At 39.8% G+C, this 14,951-nt stretch overlaps 1 protein-coding gene across 1 annotated transcript in view; it reads left to right on the plus strand.

Annotated features, from left to right (window-relative positions):
• Positions 1–14,951, plus strand: part of Tmem214 (Transmembrane protein 214) — a 111,328-nt gene that overhangs the window by 42,049 nt on the left and 54,328 nt on the right. The window contains exon 9 of the mRNA XM_067097158.1: positions 12,513–12,661. Coding sequence (XP_066953259.1) covers positions 12,513–12,661 — 149 coding nt within the window. The remainder of the gene's footprint in view (positions 1–12,512; positions 12,662–14,951) is intronic.

Below are 14,951 nucleotides of genomic sequence, written 5' to 3' on the forward strand. Positions count from 1 at the left end.
AATCTTTCTGTTGTGCATATGTTAAAATCCCATAGATAAGGATATGTACTGTTTATTTCCCATTTGGATATAAGGCTTTCAGTGAAATACATATTTGAGGTGTAGAGAAATAAAAAAAATCATTGTGGTTCTTAAATATACTGTATATACAATGAGTTGTGTTAGCATTATCCACATAATCCTCACCCTTCTGAACTTGTGTTGATTCCAAGGGATCATTTCTTTGTTCAACACCTTGGAGTTCAGAGGGACCATTGTGTTAACAAAATAATCACACTCTAGGTACTGATCTTTACAAGATTGTACCTATAATGAGGTATGCTCATTTCTGCTCTATAGCAGTTGCTCATTTCTTCCAGATTTTTTTTTTATGTAGTGGGTACAGTTTTATATGAAGTGAAGACTATGAATAACAATCATGCTCTTTAAAATGAGGATAAAATAATTCCTGTTTTTGGTTGTAAATCTTGATGTACTGTTAAAAATACACACAAAATACTTATAAATAACTACTGCTCTCAGTTTCAGAGGAGTAGTCCTTGTAAAGCTGAGGGATTTTCAGAATATCTTTAACAATAGAGTAAACCCCCTGTATTCGCGGTCTTACGATTCGCGGATTTCTCTGCGGAACATATATACGCATTATTCGCTGAAAATTCTCCCATTTGTGGTATTTTTCACTGAGAAATATGCACTAATTACTGTATTTTCATCTCATTTTCATGACTAAATGCAGTTTTTGTGATAAAACTATTAAAATACTCTGGTAGTGCCTTATAATTCGATATTGCAATGGGGTAAGCAATTAATAACGATACGACAGTATTTATAAAATATTTTAAAATTTCGCGTGGGTGCAGGCAGCAGTGTACAATCAGGCAGCGAGAGAGACCAGATTACAATAGACCAACTTCTTTTCCTCCATCTCTTTATCTCATCCCCTAGTTAAAAAAGTAAAAGAGAACAATAAAAGTATTGTTAGTAACTTTCTACACTTGCGTAAATGTGTACAGCCATAAACAACCGACCAAGAAACTGTTGTTTTGCTTGCCACCGAATCGGATAACAACAGCCATTTTGCTTGTATTTCAACCATCGTACAGTAATACACAATTACCGTAGGTTATAGTACAAATGACGTTAAGGAGAATAGGACATATATTTTTACATTATACCCTTATTTGGTATGGATAAAAGGAAATGTACTGCTACATTTAAGCTGCAAGTTGTAGCTGAAGCTGAGAAAACAATGTTCAAGCTGCTAGTGACTATAAATCGTCATGCATCAGCAACATGGATGAAACTCGACTGTAATTAAAATTGGAGAGAAAGTATTTTAACCCTTAAACGCCGACTGGACGTATCGTAAGTTGACTAAAATTGTCTGTCAGGTGACGAGTGGACGTACCGTATGTTGACTAAAAAAAATTTCAACCTTCGGTCAACTTTGACTCGATCGAAATGGTCGAAAAACGCAATTGTAAGCTAAAACTCTTACATTCTAGTAATATTCAATCATTTACCTTCATTTTGCAACAAATTGGAAGTCTCTAGCACAATATTTCGATTTATGGTAAATTTTTGAAAAAAACTTTTTCCCTACATCCGTGCTGTAACTCGCCCGAAAATTTCAGAAATTCTTTCGTCATTTTGTCATCATTTTTGCACCGTTTTATATTAGCCGTTACATAAAGTTTTATATATGAAAATGTGCGCAATTTCATGTAAAATACAACAGAAAACAACCCATGGTTGTAGCTTATATCAGTTTTGAAATATTTTCATATAAATCACGATAAGTGCCAAAATTTCAACCTTTGGTCAACTTTGACTCGACCGAAATGGTCGAACAATGCAATTGTAAGTTAAAACTCTTACATTCTAGTAATATTCAATCATTTACCTTCATTTTGCAACAAATTGGAAGTCTCTAGCACAATATTTTGATTTATGGTGAATTTTTAAAAAAACTTTTTCCTTATGTCTGCACGCGGTAACTCGGCCAAACATCTCAGAAATTCTTTTGTCACATTGTCGTAATGTTTGCACCATTTTATATTAGTCGTTACATAAAGTTTTATATATGAAAATGTGTGCAATTTCATGTAGAATACAAGAAAAAATAACTCATGGTTGTAGCTTTTATCAGTTTTGAAATATTTTCATATAAATCACGATGTGCCAAAATTTCAACCTTCGGTCAACTTTGACTCGACCAAATGGTCGAAAAATGCAATTGTAAGCTAAAACCCTTACATTCTAGTAATATTCAATCATTTACCTTCATTTTGCAACAAATTGGAAGTCTCTAGCACAATATTTCGATTTATGGTGAATTTTTGAAAAAAACTTTCCTTACGTCCGCGCGCGGTAACTCGGCCGAACATCTCAGAAATTCTTTTGTCACTTTGTCATAATGTTTGCACCGTTTTATATTAGTCGTTACATAAAGTTTTATATATGAAAATGTGTGAAATTTCATGTATAATACAACAAGAAATAACTCATGGTTGTAGCTTTTATCAGTTTTGAAATATTTTCATATAAATCACGATAAATAGAAAAAATTCTACCTTCGGTCAACTTTGACTTGACCGAAATGGTTGAAAAACCCAATTGTAAGCTAAAACCCTTACATTCTAGTAATATTTAATCATTTACCTTCATTTTGCAACAAACTGGAAGTCTAGCACAATATTTCGATTTATGGTGAATTTTTGAAAAAAACTTTTTCCTTATGTCCGCGCGGTAACTCTGCCGAACATCTCAGAAATTCTTTCGTCTTGTTTGCACCATTTTATATTTGTTGTTACATAAAGTTTTATATATGAAAATGTGCGCAATTTCATGTAGAATACAACATAAAAACTCATGGTTGTAGCTTTTGTCAATTTTGAAATATTTTCTTATAAATCACGATAAATAGAAAAAATTCGACCTTCGGTCAACTTTAACTCGACCGAAATGGTCGAAAACTGCAATTGTAAGCTAAAAAACTTACAGTCTAGTAATATTCAATCAATTACCTTCATTTTGCAACAAACGGGAAGTGTCTAGCACAATATTTCGATTTATGGTGAATTTTTGAAAAAACTTTTTTTACGTCCGCGCGTTATGAATTCATGCATCATTTTGTGATAATATTTTCTCTGTGTTGCTTTGATCGTTTTACAATTTGTTATATACCAAAATCATCACAATTTAGTGTACAATACAAAGAAAAAAAATAACATTAGCTTTAACCGTTTTGCTCACATTGCGATTTGTATATAATTATGTATGAAATTTTTTGTCGTGCTATCATATATTTCAATATTTATATATGATAATGATATTTTTTTTCATTTCTGATGGTTGCATACTAAACTTCAGGCAATGACAAAAAAAGGAGCCAAAAATTAACTCTCAACCTTGAAAACTAAGCGTGCTGTGATTTTTTTTAAAAAACTTTTTTCCGCTTCGGCGCTAACTCCCGAACGCCGCTGGCATACGGCAGACACTTTTGTAAATAGAGGCTCGGCGTTTAAGGATTAATCAAAACTGTTGGGCATGAAAGAACACATTACTGCTATTTTTACGCGGATAAACGATAAATACGTAAAGCTCGTCTTATGATGAAATCAAATGAAAATAGTGAACGGAATCTTGATTTTTTTTTTACACAAACAAACGCCTCCAAACGACCAACGTCATCGACTCATCTATTAACGGAAAAATAGCTAAATAAATTTCACAATGAGACGTATTTAAGTTGTATTTTGACTTACAAACACTTCGTATAACGAAAAATAACCTTGCCCCATATAAGTAAAGTATCTAGAGATTCATTTATGCTATCTAGAAGCAAGAAAAGCACTCTGAACTGAGTGAAATACGGCAAAATAAAATTACTGCGTAAACGATTTCCAAACCAAAACATTGATCGCAATTTATAACACAAAAGCAATATAAGAATTTACCTGTATACAATATTATTCGATACAGTGAATTAAGGCATAACATTTTAAAAGATCCATGGAAAAGATGCATATTCGTTATGTTGATTTTTGTATATGTGAACATAGAGTACAGAATAATGTAGGCTAGGCTACCGTACATGTATACGATATACCATAGTGTTGGCTAAGCTAACTCTTGTTTGTTATTCAATTTCTATTTGTATTGAATTATCATAAGTCACTCCGCATGAACTTCCAGAATTAGCTGGTATTAATAATTACTATATTGTGTATGTATAGAGTATACTTTATCGTGTAGGCTAGGCTACCATATTTGTATACATGGTACTGAATACCCTAGTGTAGGCTAGGCTATATTCGAGATACGTTTTTTTCAAGCAAACGATGGGTTTTTTGGAACCTAACCCCATCATAAGTAGGATTATACCTCTATAAGGATTTTTAGTTTTTTTTCCTGTGTTTGAACTATCAAAATAGGCATTTCTAAGTGTTTTTAGAAGGGTTCTAAGTATTTGCAGGTTTTAGCTATTCACGGGGGTGTGTGGTACGCATCTCCTGCGAATATGGGGGGTTTACTGTATGTCAAGATTTACAATCAAGACAAGGGCCTTATTTTATCCATTTTGTGAAGTATTAAGGAATGGACATGGTTAATTAACAGTTAACGGAAACTGCAAAGTTTTTCACTAGCACAGTTGACCCTTGAATTTAAATATGTAATTTTTATCAATAATTGAATGGAATATTATTTGGAGCTTTGTATAAACCTGCTGATGACTTGCATAGGCTAGAAATGTATTGAAAACTACAAGAGAGCAGTTGGCCTTAAATGCATAAAACTCACATACACTGTTGAATATTTAATCATTAAAATACAATTCTGTATACACAAATCAGTTATAAGTAAAGTTAAAAGAGAAGTCACTCACACATTTACAAACTGCAGACAGCATCATCTGCAGCTGAGAAAAATGTGAAAAAAATTAAGTTGCACAATATGCGCACACAGTTGGAAGTGTAGAGGAAACTAAAGATCATATTGTAAATTCTTAAATCTTTAAATTTTCATTTACAGTACAAATATGATTACTTCATCAACGAGCTGTTGCTCAATGTTCTTTGTTGGGGGATGACAGCAACTTTGTTTCAGCTCTGGCCTTCACTCACGTGTTTGTCTTGAGTAGTGATCAGCAGTTTTTGCAGTTCTTGTTTTCATATAAGTAACTTACCAAGCACTGTAATTACATAGCTATAGTTTCAAACTGTGCGGCAGCTTTGATTTAAAAAATCGCGGTAGCGCTTCAATTGTTTAATGTAGGTGACAGGCCCTACCCACTACCAGGAATACTGGAAACAACTTAGCAGGTATCTTCATTGTGTTTCTGCCAGCTCTCGAGTAACATTGGGGGTTAGCTTTTGTTTCCTGATTTTCGGTTGTATGGCAGGATTTCGGTGAAGTATTATCGCTTATTTGACTAGCCTTCAAGCTTTAATAGTTCAAGATAATTTTTTCTAGTTCTTTGGTTATTATTATGTCTGATTCAGGTTCACCTAGTTTTGCTATTGTAGCGCAAGTTGCAAACCAGTTTAATCAGATTTTCTTATGATACTCATACAATTTGCAGTAAATGTAGTGGGCAGAAATATAGTAGGGAGAAAACTTGTTCTAAATGTAATGATTAGCAAAAGTAGAAGGTACTTAATTTCAACCAGACAATTAGAGAGGGATAGAAAGAGGAAAACGGCCTCTAGAGCTGAGAAACAAGCTTCCCATAGCCTAGAATTCCATCTTAGCCTAGGTTAGAAGATAGCTCTGCTATTCCTTCTTCCCCTCTTCCTGATTTTTCTCCTGCTACTAGCCCTCCTACTTTTAATTCACCTACCCCCACGCCTGGCTCCCTCACTTCTGTACCTGATGCTATTGCCAGTCTAGAGTCTAGGTTTGTCAAGAAAATTAACCTATTAGTGGATTCAGTGGCTGAGTTAAGTGCATCACTGAATGCATTAATGGTAAACGTATTCAGACGGCACCACTTCCTGCAAGGTGACAAGTGACAATGCAGTGTTAGTGGAGGAGGTGGCTATTTGTTCATGCCGATTATCCTAGACAAAGGTCCCTGTCATACTTCCCTAAACCTGGGGGCAGTCATACTGGAGGTCCAAGGGAGGTTGGTGTTGTTGCCCATGGGTGATCGCCCCTTCAACCACACCTGTTGTACAGTCCCACGTGTCAGTAGGACTAGTGTCATTGTCCTGCTCCCCCAACCCTGGGAGAAGACGTACCAAGTCCAAAGGAGGCTGATGTGGTTTGTACATGGGTACTTGCTCCCTTATTTGAGCCCATGGCACGATCCCAAGTGCCGTCAGACAGTCATTGAAAAGGCATCTCATTAAGAGTTCACCAAGTTTTTGTACAGATACCTCAGATTGTCACATAAACGTACGATAGTTGAAGGTATCGTACCAGAGGCAGTTTAATCATACATTCCAATAATTATCATACAAATGGCAGTTTAATCATACATTATGATAATTATCATATAAATGGCAGGCAAGAGCACTTGTGTATATCTTGTCAGCGATCAGGCCTACCCTCTGCTGCAAGACTCCCGCTTATATAGAGGCAACCCACGACTCAACCACCATGCCACTAAAGGCCCTGCAGTGATGTCAGTTCCAATGATTCAGACACGGACAGGTGACACAGGAAGTGATTCCTGGATTCTTGTAGGCCGCTTAAAACCCTACAAGTGGGTCGGCATTCAGATCCAATTCCATTTAGGCAATATAGAAGGCCACTACTAGCCCACAACCTTCTCATAGTTACGCTGTAGTTATATGGGACATGGCGGCTCTTTCTGAGCACCGGATGCAGTGTTATCAGATCTTATTTGCCATTCGATACTATGAAATTATGCTAACCTGGCATGGCACGCCTGCTTCCGAGTGCCAAGTGCCCACTGCCAGTCGTGTTTCTCCACTTCTTGTAGTTATGCTGTAGCTATATGGGACATGGCGCCTCTTTCCGAGTGCCCGGCCCAGTGTTACCAGATCTTTTTTGACATTGTATTGAGCCAAGTGGTGATGGAGAAGAGAGAAGACACTAAAGGATTCCCCCTCCTTGGTCTCGCTTAGGTCGGTCCTGAGAGCACGGTTCACTGGCCCTGAAGGGCTGAGGTAGGCTTCCACTTTTGCAAGACCGTCATTTCCTCCGCAATTTCGGCAACAGGGCTATGCAGCCCCCCAAGGGAAAGCTTAGGAAGGAGGCAGCCAGGCATTCCATGCCACTCAGCCCCTCCGAACTGAAAGACGTAACAGAATGGCGAAGAGAGCAGGTTCTAGATGAGACTTGGAGCCTCCTAACCCCAGACCTGCTGAAGGTTGGAGGTTGTCTGGGGAACAAATGGGTAGTGTGGCAGCAGTACGGGGACAGAGGAGTGGATGTCCAAACTCTCAGGAAGGGATACGTCCTCCCCTTCGAGCAAAAGCCACTGTTGGCATCAGAATAGTTTGAGTTCCCCTCCTACCAGAGTGACTTGCCCAGGGGGAGGGCCCTGCAGCAGGAGATGGGAGACTTGCTACAGAAGCCCAGTGTGTTGTTCTCTAAAACTTCTACTGAAGGGAGTAATAGAAGTTTTAAAGGACAACACACTGGGCTTCTGCAACCACTTCTTCCTGGTGGAGAGCATCGAGTGGATGGAGGCTGTCATAGGTCTGTCAACCCTGAACAGCTTCCTGTGACTGACACTGCTCAAAATGGAGACAGAGCAGTCGTTCTTGGTGGTGATCAGGGAAGGAAACTTATGGTCTCGTTAGACCTGCAAGATGCGTATCTCCACATCCCAATACACCTCTCCTTCAGGAAGTTCCTGCAGTTTGTCTCCTAGGAGGTCACATACCAATTCAGGGTCCTCTGCTTTGGCCTCGCAACAGTCCCCTGGATTTTCACCCGAATGTTTCAACTGGTGTCAGAGAAAGCTGCAAAGGCCAAGGACGAGATTCTGGATTTGTGCAGGGACTTGGGAATCCTGATCAACCCCATAAAGTCAGACCTAGTACCAAAACAGAGGATCAAGTACCTGGCTATGGTGATCGACACAGAAGTTAACCAAATCCTGTCCAACCATGGCCAGCCAGTGAAGAAGTGGCAAGTACTGGTGGGCCACCTGGTGACAAGAAAGGGACTGGAGGATCTACAGTGTTGGAGGGACCCAGAAAACCACCTGCGTGGGGTACAGTTAAGTTGTCTGCCCCAGGAGATGCTGGTATACTCAGACACATCCTGAAGGGGTTGGGGTGCCCGCCTGCGTGGCCTGTGTGTTTCCGGGACATGGGTTGAGGAGCAGCATCAGCAACAGATCAATGGTTTGGAGATGTGAGCAGTCTGACTGGCACTCCAACACTTCCGAGATCTCCTCCAAGGAAAGTCCATGGTTGTCACAAGTGACACCTCAGTGGTCACATACGTAAACAAGCAAGGAGGCACAATTTCCCGCGACCTGAACGACTTAGCAGTGGAAATGTGTGAGTGGTCTGAGATCAGGGGACTGGTGCTGGCAGCCAGGTACACCCCCAGGAAGAAGAACATTTTGATGGACCAACCAAACAGGGTTGACCAAATACAGGTAGTCCCCAGTTAACGGCGGGCTCAGTTAATGGCAATGAGGTTTTATGGGGCTTGTCTGGCGATGAAAATCAGCAATTTTTGGTGCCAAAAATCGCTGCTTTCCGCTTACCAGCACCGATACATACCTAACAGAGGCACTGATTTTCGGTTATCGGCGATTTTCGGTTATCATCACACCCTCAGAACGGAACCCCCGCCGATAACCGGGCACTGCCTTTACTGGGAACAGAATGGATATTAGAACAGAGCTTAGTGGAAAGTTACCCAAGTTGAGGGAGGGCCCCACATTGGACCTGTTTGCCACGGCAAGGAACAAGATTACCCCACATTGTTCCCTGGTCCCTGACCAAAGTGCTGTCCTGCAGGATGCCTTCCAACACCCATGGGAAAACCTGGATGTGTATGCCTTCCCCTCTTCAGCCAACTTAGGAAAGTCGTCAGCAGGCTGTTTGTATTGCAGGGCCTGAGAATGACACTTGACTTTCTCCACCTGCTAGTGGACATACCAAGGCAGCTTCCCCCTACTCCCACCCTGCTGAAGCAGCTTCCCCCTACTCCCACCCTGCTGAAGCAAGAACACGATGTGCACTACCATGAGGCAATGGCCTCCCTCCATTTTCATGGGTGGAGGCTATCCAGCAACTCCTTAAAAAGAAAGACTTTTCAGGAGAAGTTGCAGGGGTCATCGCTAATCCCCTCAAGGACTCATCCCTCAGTCTGTACCCGGGAAAATGGAAGGTATTCCTTCATTGGTTCAATGGGAGGGGTCTCCATCCCTTCAAAACAGCTTTGAGGGATATGGCAGAATTCCTTCTCTTCCTGCATCGAGAGGAGTCCCATTCCTTGTCTGCAATAAAAAGTCATAGGGCTGCCCTGGCTCGAGTGTTTAAACTGAGGGGCATAGACCTTTCAGTATCATGGGACCTGTCAGACGTGATCAGAAACTTCAAGAAGAGTTGCTCCTTCCTCTAGTGAATTAAAACCCCCTGAGTGGATCATAACCAAGGTTCTGGCCTCCCTGAGACAACCGCCTTGCAAACCAATCAGAAGGGCGTCAGACCAGGACTTGACCCTTGAAGCAGTTTTTCTGTTGGCATTGGCTTCAATGAAGAGGGTGGGGGAACTGCATGCCCTCTCATACGACATTACCCACACCCATGGGTGGATGTCGATTGGCTTCACACTCCTCCTAGAGTTTGTGATGAAGACCCAGAGCCCCTCTGCACACGACCCAAGTTTTGATGGCTTTTCGATCCCCTCATTAAAGGACTTCTTAGGGGGTAAATAGGAAGAGGTGTTAGTATGCCTGGTGAGAGCCCTGGGAGCCTACCTCAAACATACAGCCCTCCACACAGACCAGCCTGTCGGAGACTTTTCTTAAGTACAGGTCAAGAGAAGTGAGAAATTTCAAGGGGCACCATCTCCTTCTGGCTGATAGAGGTGATTAGGAGGGCATACCACTTTGACCACAGCAGTCCTCCAACCTGCGGTCTGGAAGAGGCAGATGACATTCACCTCTTTCTACTGCAAGGATATAGCATGCAAGTCCTCAGATACCCTCACCTTGGGCCTGGTAGTAGCAGCGCAGCAGGGCATATGACAGGGTAAGGCCCCAGGGGAGCTCTGTCTGGAGGGGGGAAGGTGTCATTGGAAGCATCATGAGGCCCGTAGTAAGTGCAGTACACACAGCATACACCCTGTGCATGCCATTGGGGTACCTTGTGGGAACACTTCCACAAGGTTACTTGAGAGAGATCATCCTCCCGCCATCAGATGAGGCTCCGTATATATGAAAGCATAGGTTTGCGTACTTGTTGGAACAAATACCAAATTAAAAAGAAGTGTGTATTTTTCGTAACATACGAACCTATACTTCTATATAAGTAAATTTACCCTCCTCGTACCTCCCCACATAGTTTCGAATACTCACTCCTTCTAGGAGGAGGAGTGTACCTGCGTATGGGCTGACTCACACAGTGGACAAGGGCAAGTTGATCCAGGTCACTTGTGACCCAGGTATAGCTTTGGGATTTTTTTTCCAGAGATGATTCAGTAACAGCCGAAATGAGACAAGCGCAGATTACTCCATATATTATATATGAAAGTGTAGGTTTTTATGTTAGGAAAAATACAAATTTCTTTTTAATTTGGTAGTTTTTAAGGTTATTCTTACATTTTTGGCTACAGGGTATTCTATTATGCTGTAATTATATACAAGGGTCATCAGCAGGACACAAACACCACCTCCACATGCTGCAGCATTCACTTTTGTCTTGCACCATCATTCATGCTTTCTGGATGTTAAGGCCAATCTTTTCCAGTATGTCTCATTTAATCTATTAAACACATTCTAGGTACTGTATTTTGTTCTGGCATCTGAACATTTCTAAATTATCACACCCTTTGTAATTCTGCTCATGCCACCTATACTACACAAACAATTTATCATAGTGCAGTAGGTCCAACATTCATTCATTGACATTCTATACCCACACTCCATTTTCATAAACTATAGCTGTTTACATTCTTATAAGATACTCCAAGTCTCTTCCCAATCTTTTGCACACACTGTTTTCCCCTCTTTGCTTCACATATTTTGTATCTAACTCTTCTACCTACCTACATCATCCATTATATTTTCTTCCAATTACATATACAAATCAACTGCCTCCACTCTCCCACTATCATTATTAACATTAATTATTTCTGGTTTCCAATTCCCTCATATGATTGTTATTGTTTTCTTTTACATACAACTTTCTCCTTTTACAAACTTTTTTTTCTGCAATTTTTCTTCTTTGTCCCCAATCAATACTGTGTTGTATGTAAGCGACAGGCATTCCCTTCTCCATTCTTGAATGATTTTCTTATACAACTGCTTTGCACCAACATTTTATACCTTCTGTCTCAAACTTCATGTTTTACTCCAGTAATGTTATTAAACTGCCAAAATATTGGATGCTTACTGTCGTTATCTCTTCCTTTTCAGTGTCAGAACAGTGTATACAGTAAATGTGAAAGAGAAGGTTGTGGTATCAATTTGGAATTAACTAAGAATACACAGTTTATGATCTGAAGGGATGTTGAGGTTAAAAGTGACAGGATCTAAAGTCGTGCAGAATTTACTTTAGTCTTTATCTTTACACGTACAGGCAGTCCCCGGTTAATGGGGGGGAGTTCCATTCCAATGGTGTGGTGATAAGCGAAAATCGCTGATAACTGAAAATTACTGATTTTCGGCGCTTATTGACACCGATAACCAGAGCTCGGCACCTCTGTTAGGTATGTATCAGCTCCATTGCCCGATTATTGGCGCTGATAAGCAGAAATCGGCGCATGTTGGCACGAAAATCGCCAATTTTCGTCGCTAGACAAACGCCGTAAAACCAGATTGCCGATAACCGAGTCTGCTGATAACTGGGGACTGCCTGTACAGAGAGAATACTGAATTTTTAGTTTCAGTGACAATAGTCAAGACTAGGAAACCTACCTAATTACCAAAAAAAATATTTTTGTGGACTAGTACATGAAGTTTTCTTGCTTAAAACTGTTAAATTAAGTCTCAGGTGAATAATTTCCAAAATTTTTAATATTAAAATTCCTTATGTAAATAGACTGTTTAATGTTGATCTTACACAGTAGCAGTCAAGAACTGCTCTAAGATTCAGTTCATCAACAGATTAAAATATAAGTTGAGGTAGTAATATTAACTGGACAACTTTGGTTCACTGTTTATTTATTTCTGTATGAGTAATAATTTAACTAACTGGTAATCATACCCATATGAAGAAAAAATTTATCTGGTTTGCTTACCACTTTGCTGAATGTTTAGCTCCTGAAGAAGTTAAAAAAGTTAAGGGAATTTTGAATCACCATTTTTTCTCTGTATGTTTAAAACCTGATGTAATTTACATTTTGTCTTTCAGTTGCTGAAGTGGATATGTTGAGTCAGTCTTCCAAAACCAACAAAGTTGAAATCCAGAAGATGCTTAAATGTTTTTCAGAAACAAACAAACAGATGACTCATAAAATTGATTCAGTTCCAGGACTCGGGGAGGCAACTGAAGCTACCAATGTAAGTGAAAATTTAGAAGTGTCCCTGTGGAATGAAAACCATTGTCTTATGAGAGCTATTAGTTTGTCTCTAAAGAGTAGACCAACAAAGAAAATATTTTACAATTTTGTAAAAATTACCTTTGCTGATTTCATGTTGGTTAGTCCTATACTTGTTACGTAACCTTTTCCTCTCTGCCAATGACGTTCTCTATAGGTGGTTACCTCTTACATTGTGACTTGTGCTGTATTTTGCATATGGTACTAAAGGTACATTGCTGCTTTGTAGATCCCTTCAGCCCCCAGTGCATATTGCTTTCTGCCTCTCCATTCTGTTTCGTCTCTCCCAGCTTAGTTTTCTAGCTTCTCCAACCTTTTCTTGCTCCAGTATTCACCTCTCATTGAAGAACAAATCCAGTGACTGACCTAATATTTTGTCCTTGATTTTCCACAGGTTCTTTGTTGCTTTGGTAGCTAAAATCCAAGCCTTTTTACTATAATGTTGATAAGTTTTGTTGAGGCATATGGTGTCTCTTCAGTTATAAATTTTTTGTCTTCAGATCCATAGTTTAACTACTGCTTGTCAGTTCTCTGGTTGAGGGAGCTGGTGCATGATTTACTCTTATCCTTTTGTGTTTCCTACTTTTCGGTTGTCTGGTTGAGAAATCTTGAACACAAATAATTCTGTCTTTTCTCACTGCTGTTTGTAGTTATCTAATTGAAGGAGCTGTTGCATGAATTTTTCTTAGTCTTTTTTCACTATTACAGTAGCTGAATGAGACCACTTAGTCAAGATACTGGCATTTAGCAGTAAAATAAAAAGAGAAAAGCAACTGCCTTAATAAAATGGAAGGAGGTTACTAGATATCCCAGAAATAAGAGTATCACACTAGTGTATACAGTCAATCCCCGGTTATTGGCACTTATCAGCTTCGAGAACAACTGGGTATCGGCGCTTATAACTGGAGATCGCGTCTCTGTTAGGTATGTATCGGCACCAATACCCAATTATCAGCACTGGTAAGCGGAAATCGACAATTTTCACCATCGAAAATTGACGATTTTTGTCGCTAGACAAACCCCGTAAAACCTGATCGCCGATAACCGAGTCCACCGATAACCGGGGACTGCCGGTATATGAAGAATGTTTGGTGCATTGACAAGGCCTTTACTACTCTGTGCAACAGACATGGGTACTTGAAAAGAAAATAAACTATGATTAATGGCAGGAGTACATTGGGAATATCATATTACAAACCAGCTTGTGGAGACATGAAGTATCTACCAGTTAGAAAGTAGACGTTTTGGGTGTGTTATAAGAAGGGCTAAGGGCCAGTTCATTCCTGTAATGTTAATGGAAATTGTTAAATCCTGCACTTGTCCCTCTTATGGTATATGTGCACCAGTTTATCCCATCCCAAGCAATGATGATGGATATATTCCTTTCAGTCACTGTCCTGATGTTTCATCTTTGCTATCACTTTAGTATTCAAAACCAATTCAACTCTCACATTATGCATTATCTTAAATTCAAGTTACTTCTTTTGGAATATATAGGTTCCATAACACAAGACCTACTGATGACCCTTGTATCTCACTGAGGTTTGGTAATCTTCTCTGCAGGACTTGTCTTTGATATATGTAAGGTATTTGACATGTATGCCATAAGCCTGTTAGGCAGACTTTATGCTTTTGACTTTTTTCCATCTGTAAAATTAATTGTAGCTTGTTTGTATGTTTTGTTGAAGGAACAACATGGTATCCCTTCTCCTTGTCTAGTGATACTTCTCAGGGTTTTGTTTTCCTATTTTAACCTCTTCACAAGTCTACCTATTCTGTTTATACTTCTGCTGATGATTCATCCATCCATATTTCTTCTACTTTTGTAGAAAGAAGAGAGATGCATTAAATGAGGAGCTGGAAAACATGGACAGAAACATGAGAAATGGTAGGATGAGGGAAGGCTATACGGATATCAGGAAAATAAAGAATGGATACCAAGCAAGAAGCAGAATAGTGAAAGATGCCAGTGAAATTATTACAGTACAGGCAGTCCCCGGTTAACGGCGGGCTCAGTTAATAGTGATCCGGTTTTATGGCGCTTGTCTAGCGCCGAAAATCGCCGATTTCCGCCTATCGGTGCCGATAATTGGGTACTGGCGCCGATACATACCTAACAGAGGCGCCGATAACCAAAAATCGGCGCTTTTCGGCGCCGATAACCCCCAAAAATTGCCAAAATCGCCAATTTTTGGTCAGCAGCAATTTTCGGTTATCATCACACCCTCAGAAACGGAACCCCGCCGATAACT

The sequence above is a fragment of the Macrobrachium rosenbergii genome, chromosome 4, assembly GCF_040412425.1.
Source record: "Macrobrachium rosenbergii isolate ZJJX-2024 chromosome 4, ASM4041242v1, whole genome shotgun sequence".
NCBI classification, from domain to species: domain Eukaryota; kingdom Metazoa; phylum Arthropoda; class Malacostraca; order Decapoda; family Palaemonidae; genus Macrobrachium; species Macrobrachium rosenbergii.